Source organism: Amphiura filiformis, chromosome 4 (assembly GCF_039555335.1).
Source record: "Amphiura filiformis chromosome 4, Afil_fr2py, whole genome shotgun sequence".
NCBI classification, from domain to species: Eukaryota; Metazoa; Echinodermata; class Ophiuroidea; order Amphilepidida; family Amphiuridae; genus Amphiura; species Amphiura filiformis.
In genome coordinates, this window is record NC_092631.1 from 53,393,972 (window position 1) to 53,412,662 (window position 18,691).

At 39.2% G+C, this 18,691-nt stretch overlaps 1 protein-coding gene across 1 annotated transcript; it reads right to left on the reverse strand.

Moving 5' to 3' along the window:
- Positions 1-8,892: 8,892 nt before the first annotated feature.
- On the reverse strand, positions 8,893-14,706 carry LOC140151064 (uncharacterized). The gene has a single exon (XM_072173264.1). It carries the CDS (start codon positions 14,289-14,291, stop codon positions 12,363-12,365), a length of 1,929 nt encoding a protein of 642 aa, XP_072029365.1. The 5' UTR covers positions 14,292-14,706; the 3' UTR covers positions 8,893-12,362.
- Between the last annotated feature and the right edge of the window lie 3,985 nt (positions 14,707-18,691).

Below are 18,691 nucleotides of genomic sequence, written 5' to 3' on the forward strand. Positions count from 1 at the left end.
TAGATAAATTTATAAATAAAGCAATATATATGCGAACAATACTTCGTATAGCAATCATTTAGTGATTTCAATCAGGTAAAGCCATTTTATAACTTTTCCATAAAATAGGTTTCTATTCTTTTCCACCAAATGTTAACTTTTACTGTCAGATGTCCCCTTTTAATTTTGAGCAGAACAACAGAGGAAAGGAAAGAAAATCGCAATCCAGTACCCATGTTGGCAATGCGTGTCCCTCCATCGCACAGCGTTATCATCCTTATATCTTCGTGTCAGAAATTGCCATTATAGTAGGGCGAATCCACTAGTTCTTCAACAGCCACGCAGTCTGTTCGTGATCGATTCAAACTAAGCGTGCACACCACCGGCTACCGTAAAAATACACGCTTCCTCCCCATTACGAATGCAGCGTTGCCATTTATCAGCTGAAATGACTATTTTTTTACGATCTGCGCATGCTCATTATCCTCAGCCATAATGTGTGATTTGTTCCACAGCAACGCCCTCAATATTTTTCGAATTTCTACGTTTTGCACCATTGTAATGGCCATTGTTGTACATAAATGCCCTGTAAAAGACTAAGCCTGAAGTGCTTAAATTACAGTAAAATTTAACATTCATAATAAAACAGCGTATCTCCGGGTTTATTCTGAGCTCACTGATCGAGTGCTGGATCAACACATCCCCGAACACATCGCGCGCGTATGTTACTGTGTGTATCATTGAATCAATTGTATCAGTGGCGTACCGTATAAATTGAATGCATATCGCTATTATTTTGTCTTATAGTAGGGTACAGAATGGAAGTCCCGTTCTCGGGTTGAGTAGAAGAAGTTTGAAGGTGTATTTTTATAGATTTGAGGACGCTGAATAAAATGAGAGGGATCTGCACCATCGAAAAGTGTGGGGAACTCTCGCTAGAGGGCGTTTTTCAAAATGGCCGCCAAAATCCATTAAAATCAATATAACTTGGTCATAGAAGCACCCAGCAGCACGATTCTGATGTCTATACCTATATTTTTAGGGTCAAGGAATCCAATAGAGTCATTTACAACAGCCTAGGACTAATCATTCCAAGATGGCTGCCAAAATTTCAAAATGGCCGCCAGTGAAAATTAATTTGGCTATATCTCGGGTGCAGAAAGTCCTAGAAGTATGATTCTGGTGTCTATACCCATGTTTACATGGTCTAGAACAGCACAGGACCTTAGAATCCCAAGATGGCCGCCAAAATTTAAAAATAACCACCACTAAACTGCAGAATTTTGCCTATATCGTATCTTATCTGCGGTTTAGACGGCTTTATCCGGGGATTTACGATCCTTACCTGTGGCTAAGATGCCTTAACCTCAGCATAACGCAGTCTAAACCCCAGATAAGGTATCTAAACCCAGATAAAGCCCCAAATAAGGGATGTAAACCCTAGATCCCAGATCCAGACAAGGCATCTAAACCCAGATAAGGCGCCTTAACCTTAGATATGGGACGTAAACCCCAGTTAAGGCAGTCTAAACTCCACTTAAGGCACCTTAACCCCAGATAAGGGATGTTAATATAGGATAATTCAGTCTAAACCCCAAATAAGCTGCCTTAACCCCTGATAAGGGACGTTAGCTGGGATAACACAGTCTAAACCCCAGATAAGGCATCTAAATCCCAGATAAGGCGCCGTAACCCCAGATAAGGGACGTAAGCTCCAGATAAGGCAGTTTAAACCTCAAATAAGGCATCTTAAACCCTAGATAAGGAACACAAATCCCAGATAAGGCATCTAAACCAAGTTAAGGCACCTTGACCCCAGATAAGGGACGTGAATCTAGGATAATGCAGTCTAAACCCCAGATAAGGCGCCCTAACCCCAGATAAGGGACGTGAATCTAGGATAATGCAGTCTAAACCCCAGATAAGGCATTCTATCCCCAGAAAAGGGACGTAAATCTAGGATAATGCAGACTAAACCCCAGATAAGGCGCCCTAACCCCAGATAAGGGACGTGAATCTTGGATAATGCAGTCTAAACCCCAGATAAGGCGCGCACCCTAACCCCAGATAAGGGACGTGAATCTAGGATAATGCAGTCTAAACCTCAGATAAGGTGCCTTAAGCCAAGATAAGGGACGTTAACTGGAGATAACGCAGTCTAAACCTCAGGTAAGGCGAGATAAGAAACGTAAACATATGATAACACAATCTAAACCCCAGATAAGGCAAATTAACCGCAGATAAGGGACGTAAAACAAGGATAACGCAGTCTAAACCCAGGCAAGGCATATGAACCCCACGTCTTAACCCCAGCAAGCCCAGAGAAGGCAGTCAAACCCCCCAGATAAGGTGCTTCCCCTCAGATAAGGAGCGTAAACCCCAGATAAGGCATGTAAACCCTGGGTAAGGTGCCTTATCCCAAGATAAGGGACGTAATCTGGGGTTCACATCTCTTATCTGGGGTTAAGGAGCCTTATCTGGCGTTTAGATACCTTATCTGGGGTTTAGATTGGGTAACAAAGTTCTGTGTATCTGATCCAGAATGAGTTCCTGACTCAGGGATCAAGAAAATCCCTTGAAGGAAAACAGGCTGGCAACTCCAAGATCAACGCTGGAACTACTTCTAGCGTCGGTTGCCAATAGCAGTCACTACCCATCAAGTGTTGATAAAGACAACAGCTGTTGTTGAAACGTACACAAGTAAGTGAACATTCTGGATCAGGGGTTTAGATTGTTTAGATGGGGTTTAGGTGCCTTATCTGTGGTTTATACTACCTTATCTGGGGTTTACGTCTCTTATCTGGGGTTAAGGCACATTATCTGGGGTTTAGATGCCGTATCTGGGGTTAGCATTCCTTATCTAGGGTTTAAGGTGCCTTATTTGGGGTTTAAATGCCTTATCTGGTTTAGACTGCATTAGGGGGCCTTATCTGGGGTTTAGATTGCATTATCCTAGATTTACGTCCCTTATCTGGGGTTAGAATGCCTTATCTGGGGTTTAGACTGCATTATCCTAGATTCACGTCCCTTATCTGGGGTTAGGGCGCCTTATCTGGGGTTTAGACTGCATTATCCTAGATTCACGTCCCTTATCTGGGGCTAGGGCGCCTTATCTGGAGTTTAGACTGCATTTAATCCTAGATTCACGTCCCTTAGACTGCCTTATCTGGGGTTTAAGATGCCTTATTTGAGTTTTCAACTGCCTTATCTGGAGCTTACGTCCCTTATCTGGGGTTACGGCGCCTAATCTGGGATTTTAAGGTCTTATCTGGGGTTTCGACTGCGTTATCCCCAGTTAACGTCCCTTATCAGGGGTTAGGGCAACGTACCCAGCAAACACAAACCGTTTTTGACATCATTCGCCAAAGGTTAGATAAGGTTGCCAGAAAACGTTTAAATGTCGGGTTATATAGAGGGTATAAAGGGTATAAAACGTTTTCATAACATTTAAAAACATTTTTGATAACCTCCTGCAAATATTCTAACAAAATGTTATTTATGTGTTGACAAAATATTTGGCAAAAATGTTTGCAAAACAATATTTTACAATAACATTTTGAAAACATTTTAAAAATAGATTTGTAGTGTGTTTTCAAAATGTTTTCATGACCTTTAAATAACCCGACATTTTAATGTTATGAAAACGTTTTTACCAAATCCAAAACCCCAAAATATAACCATGATAACCTGTTTAAAACGTTTTAAAAACGTTTTGTGTTTGCTGGGTATTTGGGGTTTAGACTGCATTATCCTACATTTGCGTACCTTATCTGGGGTTAAGGTGCCTTATCAGGAGTTTAGACTGCCTTATCTATGGTTAACATCCCTTAGTTGGGGTTAAAGCGCCTTATATGGGGTTTAAATGCCTTATCTGGGGTTTAGACTGTGTAATCCTAGGTTTACGTCCCAGGTTTACGCTGCTTGCCTTTTCAGTGATCACTCCACCTAGATAGATGAATGATTCCACTTGCTCAAGGGTGGAATTTCCAATGGATATGGTGGCTTTTGCTGTTTCTCTACCAATCACCTGGACTTCGGTTTTAGCGATGTTTATGATCAGACCAAACTTCTTGCTTTCATTGTGTACTTTGTCGACTAGAGTTTGGAGGTTAATTTCAGAGTCGGCCAGTAAAACAATATCATCGGCAAATCTCAGGTTGTTGATGAGCTGTCCTTGAATTGTAATTCCAATGCTGACGTCTTCAATAGCTAGGCGTAGGACCAGTTCCAGCAAGATGTTAAACAGCTGGGGGGATACATCCCTGTCTGACTCCTGTTTGAGTGGTGAACCAGTTTGTCAGCTCTTCATTCACTCTTACTGTACTTTTAGAGGTATTATATAAGGCTTGGAGAAGTCTAACCATTTTTCTAGAGTAGCCTAGGTGGTCCATAGCCTTCCAAAGACCTTCTTGCCAAACAGTATCAAAAGCTTTTTGATAGTCGATGTAGCAGCAGTATAGTGGTTTCCCTATCTCCGTGCATTTTTCAGCCAGTTGTCGTAGGGAAAACAATTGGTCTACTGTACTCCTGCCTGCTCTAAATCCTGCCTGAGATTCTGAAAGGATCTCTTCAGTTTTCTTCTGGATTCTAGATTGGATGATCGAGCAAAATACTTTCCCTGCCAAGCTCAGGAGGCTGATATCTCTGTAATTTCCACAGTCCATTTTATCCTTTTTCTTAAATATGGAGACAATGATTGCCTTCCCCCAGTCCTCAGGAATTACTTCAGACTCCCATATCTTGTTACAGAGTTTTAGAAGGACATTACATCCAGCTTCTCCTGCTGCCTTGATTTCTTCCGCTGATATACCATCTTCTCCTGCTGCTTTATTTCCTTTGAGGCGTTTGATGGCCAGTTCCACTTCAGATTTGAGAATGTGGGGCTCTATGTCTTCTGTTGAAGTACTTGGTAGAGACTGCAAGATACTTGTATCGGATGGGTTGATTATACAGCTCTTCATAGTTTTCTTTCCATCTGTCCTTTATTTTCTTGTCATCGGTGAGCACCTCGCCACCTTTGTCCTTTACACCTCTCATACGAGTAGATTTTGATCCAGTGATGGTCTTGTTGGTAGTGTAAACCTCTTTGGTTTTCTTTGCATCATTGGCATGCTCCACATCTTTGCACAGATTTTGAAGCCATACTTCGGAGTTAAGGCGCCTTATCTGAGGTTTAGACTGCCTTACCCGGGGTTTACGTCTCTTATTTGGGGTTTACGTCTCTTATCTGGGGTTAAGGCGCATTATCTGGGGTTTAGATGCCTTATCTGGGGTTTATATTCCTTATTTAGTTTAAGGCGCCTTATTTGGGGTAAGGACTGCTTTATCTGGGGTCTACGTCCCTTAATCTGGGGTTACGGCGCCTTATCGGGGGTTTAGATACCTTATCTGGAGTTTAAACTGCGTTATGCTAAGGTTGAGGGATCGGTGGAAGCTCTATAGTCCGACGGTTGTTTATTCCGACGGTTCTTTAGTCCGAAGGTTCTTTAATCCGACGGTTCTTTATTACGAAGGTTTTTTATTCCGATGGTTCTTTATTTCGAAGGTTCTATAGTCCGAATTTTGAAAACAGTTCTTTAGTCCGAATATGAAAATAGGCTCTAGGCCTATAGTCCGAATTTAAAAAAGGGTTCTATAGTCCGAATATGGAACTAGGCTCTATTGTCCGAATTTAAAAAAAAGGTTCTATAGTCCGAAATTGCAAAAGGGTTCTATAGTCCGAAACGGATACCGTGTTCTTTAGTCCGAATTGGTAAACAGGTTCTATATTCCGAATTTTATTTTCATCATTTTGTTTCAGTGTCAAATCATCATTCATTTATTCATTCTTGATTTCATTCGATATTTTTTTCATTAGCTCTTTCTTAAAATCCCTTTCTCATTTTTGTTTGTTCTATATTCAAATGTCTTTATTATATTCTTTCTTTCTTCTCCTTGTTCTTTCTTAATGTTCATTATTTTGTTCATTATCTTTGTGTTCATTGTTCTTTCATTTGGACTTCCTTTTCGTCTTTATTTTCTTTCATTGTGTCTTTCCTTCTTTTGTTCTGTTTTGTGTGTGTGTGTGTGTTTGTACTTCTTCGGGTTTCTTTATATTTTCGTTCCATTCATTATTTTTTCTTTTCGTTTCTGATGATGTAAAAATATGTCAACATTTTTTGAGCAAATATCGTATTTTTAGGATCTTTGTTTACAGTAAGTTGGGGATGTCAGGCGCGAACGCAGGATTTGTTTTTGATGACGGGGAGGGGGGCAAAAGTAGCGTCATCCCGTTTACCATAAACTCTGCTATTATCTAGCTAGAGGGCGCAGTAAATGTTAATGTTATAAAATATTCGGACTATAGAGCCTTTTTACTGATTCGGACTAAAGAACACGGTATCCGTTTCGGACTATAGAACCCTTTTGCAATTTCGGACTATAGAACCCTTTTTTAAATTCGGACTATAGAACCTTCGAGATAAAGAACCGTCGGAATAAAGAACCTCTTTTAAAAAAATTTCGGACTAGAGAACCTCGTTTAAAATTCGGACTAGCGAATGCTATGAACACATGTTCGGACTAGCGAACCTTCGGACAAAAGAACCTTCGGATTATAGAAGCGTCGGATTATAGAGCAGTCCCCAAGGCGGTGAAGCCCCGGATAAGGCCGTCTAAACCACTGATAAGATAAGATATAGGCAAAATTCTGCATTTTAGTGGTGGTTATTTTTAAATTTTGCCGACCATCTTGGGATTTTAAGGTCCTGTGCTGTTTTAGATTATTCCAATGGATTTCTAGCCCCTGTAAACATGGGTATAGACACCAGAATCATACTTCTAGGACTTTCTGTACCCGAGATAAAGCCAAATTAAATTTCACTGGCGGTCATCTTGACATTTCGGCAGCCATCGTGGAATAATAGGTCCTAAGCTGTTGTAAATGACTCTATTGGATTCCTTGACCCTGAAAACATGGGTATAGACATCAGAATCGTGCTGCTGGGTGCTTCTCTGACCAAGTTATGGTAATTTTAAGGGATTTTGGCGGCCATTTTGAAAAACGCCCTCTAGCGAGAGTTCCCCACACTTTTCGATGGTGCAGATCCCTCATATTTTATTCAGCGTCCTCAAATCTATATAAAACATGAATCAGCCTCAGGGCCCTGAGTTGGTACACTGATAGCCCTAGGGGTACTCTATATATACAAGTATACATGAGCCCCATATGTCATATATTATGGGCCCCAGATGTTAAAATAAGCGGTAACAGATTGACAAGGCTAGTGCTAAAACTACAAGGCCCCCAGGGCCCATTTGTGGTACACTTATGGGCCCTACCCCGTAGATTTATCCTTTGCACTTTGAAAATACAAAGCATGCTGTTTCTCATCAAATGAAGCAGCCTCAGGGCCCTGAGTTGGTACACTGATAGCTCCAGGGGTACTCTATATATAAAAGTATACATGAGCCCCATATGTCATATATTATGGGCCCCAAATGTTAAAATAAGGGGCAACAGATTGACAAGGCTAGTGCTAAAACTACAAGGCCCCCAGGGCCCATATGTGGTACACTTATGGGCCCTACCCCGTAGATTTATCCTTTGCACATCTTGGCCCCAGAGGTCAAAGGTCACGGGCCCTAGAGGCCCAAATGTAAAAATACAAAGCATGCTGTTTCTCATCAAATGAAGCAGCCCCAGGGCCCTGAGTTGGTACATTGATAGCTCCAGGGGTACTCTATATATACAAGTTTACATGAGTCCCATATGTCATATATTATGGGCCCCAGGGCCCCAAATGTTAAAATAAGGGGCAACAGATTAACAAGGCTAGCTATAAAACTACAAGGGCACTAGGGCTCATATGTGGCACATGTATTGGCCCTAAGTTGTAATGTGTCTTCTGCCCATTTTGGCCCCAGATGTTAAAGGCTAGGGGCACCAGAGGCCCAAATGTTAAAACAAAGGGCCGGTCGTTTCTCAGCAAATAAAGTACCTACATGGTTTAGATTTGGTACACTAATAGGTCTTCAGCATTATATTGTTATATGTATATATGAACCCCATGTGTCACATAATATGGGCCCCAGGGCCCCAAATGTTAAAGCAAAGGGCCGGCCGTTTTTCACCAAATAAAGCTGCTTCAGAGCTCAGAGTTTGTACACAGACTGCACCTGAGAATTATATTGTTATATGTACATATGAGCCCCACATGTCACATAATATGGGCCCAGGGCCCCAAACGCTAAATCACCTTGGTCTGGGGCGGACATTTTAAAAATGAATTTAGAAGAGCAGCAACGACATCACTTGCATTACATAAAAGATGTTAAATCTACATCATATGCAAAATTTGAGGAAATTCGCACGAGTCCGTTTTATTTTAGGGCCATTTGTCTATAACTGGTCTTTACATGTAGTCCTATGGAGAGAGTGCCCGTTGAGGGCGCTATAACCCCCATTTTAGGAACAAAAATGTGATTTAAAAAAAACGGACTCGTGCGAATTTTCTAAAATTTTCAGAGTATGTAGTATGAACATGTAGAAATATAATCAAGTAGTTGCCCTACCTGCTCTCCTCCGAAAAAATAAAAAGTCCTATACCTCAATGATAATGAAACCTAGGTGTTAAAACATAGGGCCAGCCGTGCCCAGTGCCCAGCTTGAGTCTACTGATAGCACTTGAGAATTAATAATTTATAATTTATAATTTATTATATTTCAACATGTGTACATGAGCCTCATAAGTCAAATATTATGTGCCAGGGCCCCAAAGGTTAAAAAGGGCCGTCCGTTTATCATCAAATAAAGCAGCTTCAGGGCTCGGAGTTTGTACACAGATTGCACCTGCGAATCATATTGTTAATAACACCCACCCCACCCCATTCACAGACAATAGCGTAATTATAATAATATAGATGACAGAAACGTTAAGGCTGTTCTATTTAATTTACATACTCCCTCTGAAATAGCCACAAAATAGGATGTTCCATTTAATTTACATACTCCCTCTGAAATGGCTGTTCCATTTAATTTACATACTCCCTCTGGAATAGCTTTCCCCTAATCAAAGTGCATATTGTGAATTTCAATAGCGTATTAGGCCTATAATAATTATAGATGATGATAATTGGAAATACCATGTGTGAAGCGTTAAGGCTGTTCCATTCAAATTACATACCTTTGGCTGTTCCATTTAATTTACATACTCCCTCTGAAATGATCCCAAAATAGCTCTTCCATTTAATTTACATACTCCCTCTGAAATGGCTGTTCGATTCAATTTACATACTCCCTCTGGAATAGCTTTCCCCTAATCAAATTGCATATTGTGAATTTCAATCTATCAAATTGCATAGCTTCACTGTGAATTAGAGAGACTGACAACAGCAACCTAAGTCCTCAGCAAATAAGGACTGTAAGTTTGTGTAAACGATAACATGCGGGTATAGCCGTATTTGTGTACAAATATATAGCCTTCTAGTTACTGTTGCGATTGGGTAGTTCACATCATCTTGCGAATGGTAGTGAGCTTTGGCAAAAATTGCATTGACCATTTCATAGCGAGTGTGTAGTAGAATTCAAATATCACAGATATACTTTCTGTAGGTCTTGTGGTTCTTGAGTTATGTTGTACAGAGGGCTGGAACAACAACTCATTACGCCACCTCGCGGTCGCCGTGTATTATCGCTGGGCTCTCATGAAGTAAGATTATTTTTGTCTGAGATGGCATCCACAGTGGACCCCGCACTATCAAACTATTGTATACAAGAATATTCATGTACATTGAACAGAACACTATATATAGTCACTATGTCGAGTGCTTTTAAGCACCAGAAATAGAACCAGAATAAAAATAGAACCAGACATCGATATATCGAAAATTAACTACGTTTTGAGTTCCGTCAAACCAGAAATTTGATTCTCGACACATACTTCCTGACATGATGGGAAATATGCAACTCTGACATAGGACCATATCAAGGTTATGCTAAAATGGTGGACAAAATATAAGTATCCTTATATCCTTATATAAGAAGTTCTGGCTTTAAACCCTCATCATATTCTAAACTCACTACATAAATATTACAATGGTAAGTATGTACTACTACATATTTATTTAGAAATCATGTTTCACTGCTACAAAAGCTTACGATGCAGTTTCTTTTTCATAATGCCTATTCTAAACAATCTAGGATTAAACATTTTGTAGTACATTTAACACAAAATTCTTTCAATATACAAACGATTGTAATCCATATAAATAGGCCCTACTAGATACGTTTGAAGTGAAGCATGTTACAAGATACGTAAATATCAAAAAGAAAATACATTGAAAGAAAATACATTGAAATGAATTTGAGGCATCAAGATCATTTGGCGCGAAATTGACCAGATTTGATACTTCAGACTTTATCTACATTGTAGCGTGAATACTGAATAACCAGTTAAAGGAGAATTGTCTTATGTCATTACTATGCTATTCCCACCTTGGTTTTCTGGAATGTCATTGACCCTCATTATATCTATAGAATTGCATTTAATTGTTTTCAAGCAGATCAATTTTCATCCAAAATATTTGATTGAAGACCGGTTTTTTTCTGACATTATATACATGAAAATATCCATATCCATTGTAATACACGTATGTGTCAAAGATTAGATCATTATCATCCGTGTCATGATAAAACCCGTCGGGCAGGATAAGGTAAGTAATGTGCACTAAACATATCAAACTATACAAAATACACATGTATGTGAACATTCTAAAAATTCTCTATTAAAGGGGCATTTCGTGATCCACAGCCTCAACCCCCACTTTTCTCAAAAAAAGTTGAGATTTTTATATCACTGGAAACCTCTGGCTACATAATGTTTATGTACAAAATATTTCTTGCAGATTAATTCGTTTAGCAAAGATATCATGAAATTTGAATTTCGTTCTGGTGCACCAGAACGAAATTACAACGTATTGTCTATGGAGCCGTGTAATACACATAATCATGCATAACTCGCAAACGCAAAATCGGAATCAACTGAAATTTTGGAAATATGCTTTTTTCGTGGATATGTACTGAAAAATGTCATAAAAAGAAGATGCTAGGATCACGAAATACTCCTTTAACTCGTACCATATTATACTAAATCTTTATACATTATATGTACAGTCATAACTTTTCACTGCTACGATGCACCTACAATCTGAAAAAGTCCTTGGAACACTAGGCACACTTCGACGAAATTTCGTGCAGAGTTTTTCATGCTCACAGAAATGACGTATACTGAGTTTAGGAACAAACAGAAAATCTACAACAATGATTGAATGTTCCACTCTCCCCGTCAATCAATGTTGGAACACTTTGGAAACTGCTGAAGACATTATCATTTCTCAACATTGTACGGGGAGAGAAAGTGAGTTTAAAAGTTTGATTCTTTCTGACAAATCAGAAATTGGTTCTTCACACATTCTTCCTGATATAATTTTGAAACATAGGAAATGAACATTATTGGACATAACCAGTAACCCTCATCATATTCTAAACGCATAACTGTTACAATGATAAGCGTACAATCCTATTACTACTACATACCTATTTACAAGTCGTATGTTTCCCTGCTAAAAAAACTTACGATGCAGTCTGTTTTTAACTATTTTGGAAACATAATGCCTACCGTCAAAAATTGAGCAAACATTTTGATACTACATTGAACATTAACATTACTCTGATTTTACAACCAGAACTCGCCAATTCACCAAATCCATGAAACACAACATGCAGTTAGTTTACAATACGTTTGAAATTTTTAGCAACCGTGAATGACCAGGTAAAGGGGATTGGTCCGATATAATTCCACTTTGGCATGAATGACCTTGATCCTCATGTCTAAAACAGAAACTTCATATTTTACACCAAAAATTGCAGTTTCATCCAAAATTTTGAAATGACTTTATTGGAGCCGGTATTTTTTTCTGAACTATATCCATTGTAATATAATTATCAAAATTGCGGAGTTTCATCCATTCCGTTTGATATGAGAATATGGAATGTGTATTTAAAGTTACCATGGGTGAATAATATGTTTAGGGGAGTACCACCATTCGCAGAGCCAATAAGAAAAATGTAGCCTTTCCATTGATACCGTTTCAATGTTGATGGAGAAAACGTGGTGATGCCGTTGTTAATCGGACCATCGTCCTTTAATTGAAAAGTCATTTTGAGTTAGCTTTAAAGCCAATTCGCGGTTGTTACGGTAAATGTTCACGTCAAATGACTACTACTAGTAGTACTTATTTACACAGTTTCAATTTACTTTGCGTGATTCCCTAATTTTGCCGTCTTTCAGAGTGCCATTGATTAATTTAATCAAGAGTGTGACATTTCTTAAAATAATTATTATTTACTTTTGGCTAAACACTTTGACTGATGTACCGTTTTCATCAACAACCGCTAACTGTTGACCATCCGCTGATATAGCTAGTCCCCATGGGTTGTTCAAATCCGAAGTGATACAGTCAATGAATTCACCGGAGACTTTGAATCGATATATACCCATTGCTCCTGCTCCTTGATTGGTCACGTAAATCTCATCCCTCTTGCTGCAGCAGACGCCTTGAGGACTCCATGAAGAGCTGTCGATGTCTGGTGGTGGACCAATAAGATGTATCAATTGCTTGTTAGCATTTACCACTTGAACCGATTTCTGGCTGCTCGAAGAAAACACATAATTGTCAGTGGATGTAAGTGCAATAAACTGAGGTGCTATCACTGATATACAATTGGTCTGAGTACCATTTACATCGTAAACGTAGATAAAGTTGTAGTCACGGCAACAAACTGCGTAGTTGTCATTCTTCCAATTTGATGCTATACCTTGTCCACCGTAACTACCACCTCCTATGGTTCGCGTCGCGTTGTAATTGATCTGTGAGGTGAGTTGTTTGACAGTAGCCGATTGGTCGGTCATGTAAAAGTTTCCATCTGAAGAATGGAAGACATCAAATGGATAGGTAAAGACGGCAGTAGCTTGCGGTATTGTCTTTGATAAAGTTCCTTCACGGTCGAATAATTTAGCGGCTCTGGCAGTGTAATCTGCGACAATGATATCACCAGTTGGTGTAAACGCAAGGCCGCGAGCTGCTGATAAATTTCCATTACCAAACTTGAGCGTCTGTTCCCAGTCTAATGACCCTACTTTGAGTGTTCCCGGGGTTGGAAAACTTTCTACAATCGGAAAGCAATCGTCGTTGAGTTTGAAAGATACCTCACTCATACACTCAGCTACCAGTTTAAACTCGCGAATTTCACGAAGCGTAGTTATTACATCTTTGTACATATCCGCTACATCGTATTGAGTTCCCGTTTCGGCCAACATATGGGCAATAGCAAGAGCACTAGTAGTGCGGGAGCGAACGTTCTTCAGCTTCTCTTTGTGATCGTCGATATCTTGCTTGCGTTTTTCATCAAATCGGGTCAACTCTTTAATAAATGTTTCCCTGTGTTGCTTTTGTTTGTCAGAAAAGGTATCCTGTGTATGTTTAGCTGCGTCGTCATATGCTTTTAGAGTTTGATCGACAGCTTTTTGATGAGCAGCTTCTACCCTTTCATCTTGAACAATTGTCTCGTCAATTTCTTGACAAATGTGTTTGCATTTCTCAGCTTCTTTTTGAATAGCACCACTTCGTTTCCTTATCGCGTCTTCTAAGTAGGCTTGGGCGTGGCTTTCGCCTCTTGGGTGATCGATGATTTCGCAATCGCGACAGAATGGAACTTCACAGGTTTCGCAATAAAATTTCAGTTTTTCATCTTGATGTTTAGGACACATTCTCTCCTTTAGTGCCGCAGTACGCTTTGGAATCCCCTTTGATTGAAGCGTTTGAAGGGAGATTACGTCGTGATCCTTTGTAATGCGTTGTTCCTTGTGATACTTTACTGACACCTCGCACATGTAATCCTGGCATTGTCTGCACCATGCTATGGCCCTGTTCTCCGAATCATGTTCGCATGATGTGCAGGGAATACACGAATCTTTCTCTTTCAGCTGTTTTTCAAACAAACTGCGCTCAAATTTCTTAATCAGCATAAAGTTGGTGTTCAACCCTTCCACGCCTTTGCTTGGTAATTCCGTCACTGCATCACATGTCGGACAAGTGATACTATTTTCACCAGCGTGTACTTTTTCTGCGATGCATTGCAGACAAAAACTATGAAGGCATTTCAGAGATTTAGGAGTAAGATAATCAGACTCACAAATGCTGCATTGTTCTGGATATACTTGTCCGCTTACATCTTTCTCAGTCAAATCACTGCGATTATCCGTAGCCATCATGTTAAAAGATTGATTCTTTATCCGTAATCAATTTTGTGTATAATAGTTGCGGAACACAAAGTTCTTTATGCAGTACAAGTACCACCATATGGTACTACAATGTACATGTATCAATAGTTCAATGTTCACTGGCTGTGATTGGCAAGGAGCCTATTATTCATGCCTGGGTATTCATGTACGGAGAGGTGAATTATTTTGTACATGCACATTAAACCTTATTTCGCACATTGTCCACATTTCCTACGTGTTGTAGCTCCTACATGTACATGTAGTATCATTCTTCTTACGGCTGGGGTGTTCCAACACGTGTCGTAAGTGCAGTATGATATGGATCCTGAGACGATGAGATTTTATTTAGCTTTATTTCATGCACACAGAATGCACCACGGCGCTTCGTAAACCGAAGTCGTCAACTGTCTACAACAAAGGGTCATGTGACATGAAAAGGGTTTTTCCCCGATTTCTGCAATACACATTTAGTAGAACCGACTATTACCAAAATTATGCATATTGTGATAGGCGCCGGTAATTTGGTTTCTTTTTATAACCAAGATCGGCGCACAGTGTCATCGCCCCGATATCTTCATGGCAGAAATCGCCATGGTAGGTTGAATCCACAGCCACGCATGACCATTTTGTTCCGACCTTTGACACGCATAATGAGCCGAAGGACATGACTAAGGCTACTGACAATAGCCTGGTAATTGACCTCTCTGTGTGTGAGTGAACATGTATACGCCATTGAGGTCAATGGTCATCGACTTTTATACTGCCTCCACGGGAGTGAGTGCAGCTAGCCTACGCGCTGCGCTATAGGTTGGCACATATAAAATCAGAATATTTTTGTAAGTTTTTGAGTTCAAGACGCACGCTTCTTTCTCAAGACGTTAGCTAACGACTATCATTATCCGTTGAACATATATATTCAAGTGCAAGGAACCAAATCTGGATTCTTTAGACTAAATCAATTACGGGAGATATTCATCATTTTCTATCCCGGTATCCAAAGATTTATCGTCTAAATATCAAATCGTGCATAGCACATTCGCGTGTATCGATCCCGGGTATTTATTTTAGTATCTCTGCTGTACCAAGTATTTATTAGCCAGGCGATGTCGGTGTGCGGCGGGTCCCAGTAACGGGTCCTATTGTCGTGAGTGTACGGGATACGAGGAGGTGTTGCATCGGGTATCATTTTTAGTGAGGCAGTGTAACGGCCGATTTCATGAAAATGGGGACAAAGTTGCCAAAAGCACCTGAAACTGGACACGTGGCTGGCTAATATCTCAGTGGTAATTTTAGGCTCCAAAGTGACAACTTTTTGGAAACCATAGAATAGAAAGGTTCAAAGGTCATTCGGATACACAAAAAAGTAGATAGTATTCATCAGGTTAGAGTGGTGCAATAATTATGTGCACCTCAGGTAGTGAATTATAGGAGGGGGCAAAGATTTTTTGCCAGGTCAAAAGGGTGGGGGAGCGATTTTTGGCTGGTCGAAAAGGAGGACAGCGATTTTTCAGTACAGATGTTTTGAGCACCGTTTCTATATTAAACTTTTCTGCGCACCATGCTCACTGCGCTTGTATTATATGATAAGATAAATTAAGGTTTCAAATTTGGCCTCCCCAAAATCTTGCATGTGTAAAGGGGGAGGGAGTTGCAACGTTTTCTTGGCATTTCAAAAGGTGGGGAAGCAAAGGCTCTTTGGCATGTTGAAGGGAGGTGGCAAAGAATTTGTGGTACGCCAAAGGGGGGATTTTTGGCAGACCATTTTGTGAATTCACCACCGCCGGGTACACATAAATAAATGCCAAATTTTGGGTTAAATTTGAAACATTGTCTGATTTTGATAAACATGGTTTCCAATTGTTCTTCTTTACACAGTGAGCCATAATAAGATCGCAAAATATGTCATAATCAGCAGGTAACAATAGGAGTTAATGGTCTTAGACCTACATTTCCGTGTACCTTGGAAAACAAACATTCTATATAGTGTGAAATCTATTTTTATTGCGGGGTCAAGCTAAAAGCTCTTCTGAGTTTACTAGCCTCCCCTCTACATATCAACATTTTATTCATTGCATTATCTGGTGTACATCTTGTAATTTAAAACAAAATGTCTCAAGTACAAGTTATTGTTATTTTTTGAAATATCACATTCCATATATTATATTGACCATTTGTATCATCATCCTAACAATCTTTGTAGTTTAAAAATGTAAGTTATATGTGACCCGGCAGCACAAACAAGGCGTAAATTCCCTAAATTGTATTCTGAGTGACGGTGTAAAATGTGTACGAAGGTCATATTCATCGGTAACTTAAGCTGGCCCGACATCCGTCTCATTTCGATAGTCAAAAACTAATCAATAATCCTATTGTTGAAGTGGATAATAAGCTTCTACCTTAGATGGCTATAGAACTTTTAATAGCTCTGGTCTTTGTTTGCTTATATTGCTAAATCCTGTTCAAGTGGTGGGTTACCAGGCATTGTATTTTGTACAGGTATGCATAACCAACAATTAACAATGAGAGAACTTTCTTAAACCTCGTTGACTTGGGGATGATTTGAAATGACCGCCAATTATGACTGTTTGATATTTATTGCCAACAATGTGGAAAAAGAGACACATGTAAAAACGTAAAAAGCTATAATTTTGTTGAAGGATCAAAGTTTAACAAACCATAACCCCGCTTCTGGATATCGTTTGAAGTCAAATGATATACCATTTTTAAGTTTATGATGTTTATTTTTTAAACACGAAATAAAACAAAATTGACCGGGGAGGAATTTACGGCTCATTCGCCGTGGACGGTCACATATTGCCTAAATTTCTATTATACCTTGTACTAATCACATTGATCTGATCATGCATATTGCTGTTTTTTATATTGATTACTTTGATGCTTAAAGCTAATTCTATTATATTGTATTTATGTATGCTATTGATTTGTATATGTTCTGTGATATAAGACAATAAAACAGGAATGGATTGATGAATTTGGAATTGTTATGTTAAAGGGACCATTGAAAGAAAATATGATTTGGTATCAAAATAAAGCCCATAAAATATTGAATCAATATCTAAAACAATTGAAGAACTAACTATTTTAGAAATAAAAATACGATGAAAACAACGTACTCGAATCACCCCTTCCGACGCTACATCGCGCGTCATTTATCAAAAGTAGAAAATTGGGCGCTTTCCTGATGACGTCATTGTGGTTACGCGTTTTGTGTTGCGTTGACATTTCCCGGGATAATTTGACAACAGCGATCGCGATCTAAATATCAGTTGCAATAATCATGGTAATAGTACAACCACTTATAATTATTTAAAGGTCAAGTAAAAACAAAATTCCAGTTGATTGTCCACATGTTATCAAAAAGAGGAAGTGGAGGGCCTTTTTATTTATCATTTATTAGTTATTTTTTTACAATGCAAATGGATCATTTAGGCCTATGTATTATTCCCGGACATTATTACTAGTTGTAGAGCAGGATGATAGGATCGAGGCTCTTGTTATTTGATGGTTCTCTGAGAGGATGATTAAAACAAAGCCTCTAAATTGAAATGCTTATTTGAAAGAAGCAAATCTAAACTATTGACAATATTATTAACTTTTGAAACATTTAAAAAAAAGAAGTTTCCCCTTATAATAAAGAAAATAGCATTAAATATTTCAGACTCCCTCAATTGCAATGCCATGCGAAAGGAAGCGGGCGTGGACGATCAATTGTTTTTTTATCATCATCAAGCATGCAGCTTCCTATTTTACTTATTCATAAATTCAACCCCCCGGTCAACATGACCATGATTCCGATGACTTCATGTAGGCCCTAAATAAAACAATAAAACTAATTATGAGTATGCCTATAGGCCTATGATATAGTGACGATGTTGAGGGGAATATCGTTTTGTGTTTTTCCGTAGGACCTACCTTAAAAATATTCAAGAGATGATTATTTTTTCCAAAACCTGACAATTGGTATAAAAAAGCTTTTTCTTCCATAAGTTAACTTTCAAAAGTGCTTATTTTCATACCCCAAACAATACAAAGAAGGCCTAGACCCTTTTATTTTGCAAATTTATTCCCCTATAGGCCTACCATTGCCAATATTATTTGAGCCGTTGGCACTGGGGCAGTAGCTGAACGGCAGATGAAGAAGTTGGTTCAGAAGAACATGACATGCAAGCTGTTCTTGAAATAAATTACGAGGAGCGCCTATAAACATACATAGGCCTTCAAAAAGCCTATATGCTACAAACATCAAATGGGAAATATTATAGGCCTACACTTATTTTAATCCATGGATGGTTAGGACCGGGGTAGGCCTAGGCTATGCGAAATTGATGTCAGTCATTTCTAAAAACGAAATATCCAGCCAGGCGCGCTGT

What these genes read in the sequence shown, in the direction of transcription:
- LOC140151064 (XM_072173264.1), bottom strand. Translation starts at nt 14,291, where the DNA reads ATGATGGCTACGGATAATCGCAGTGATTTGACTGAGAAAGATGTAAGC.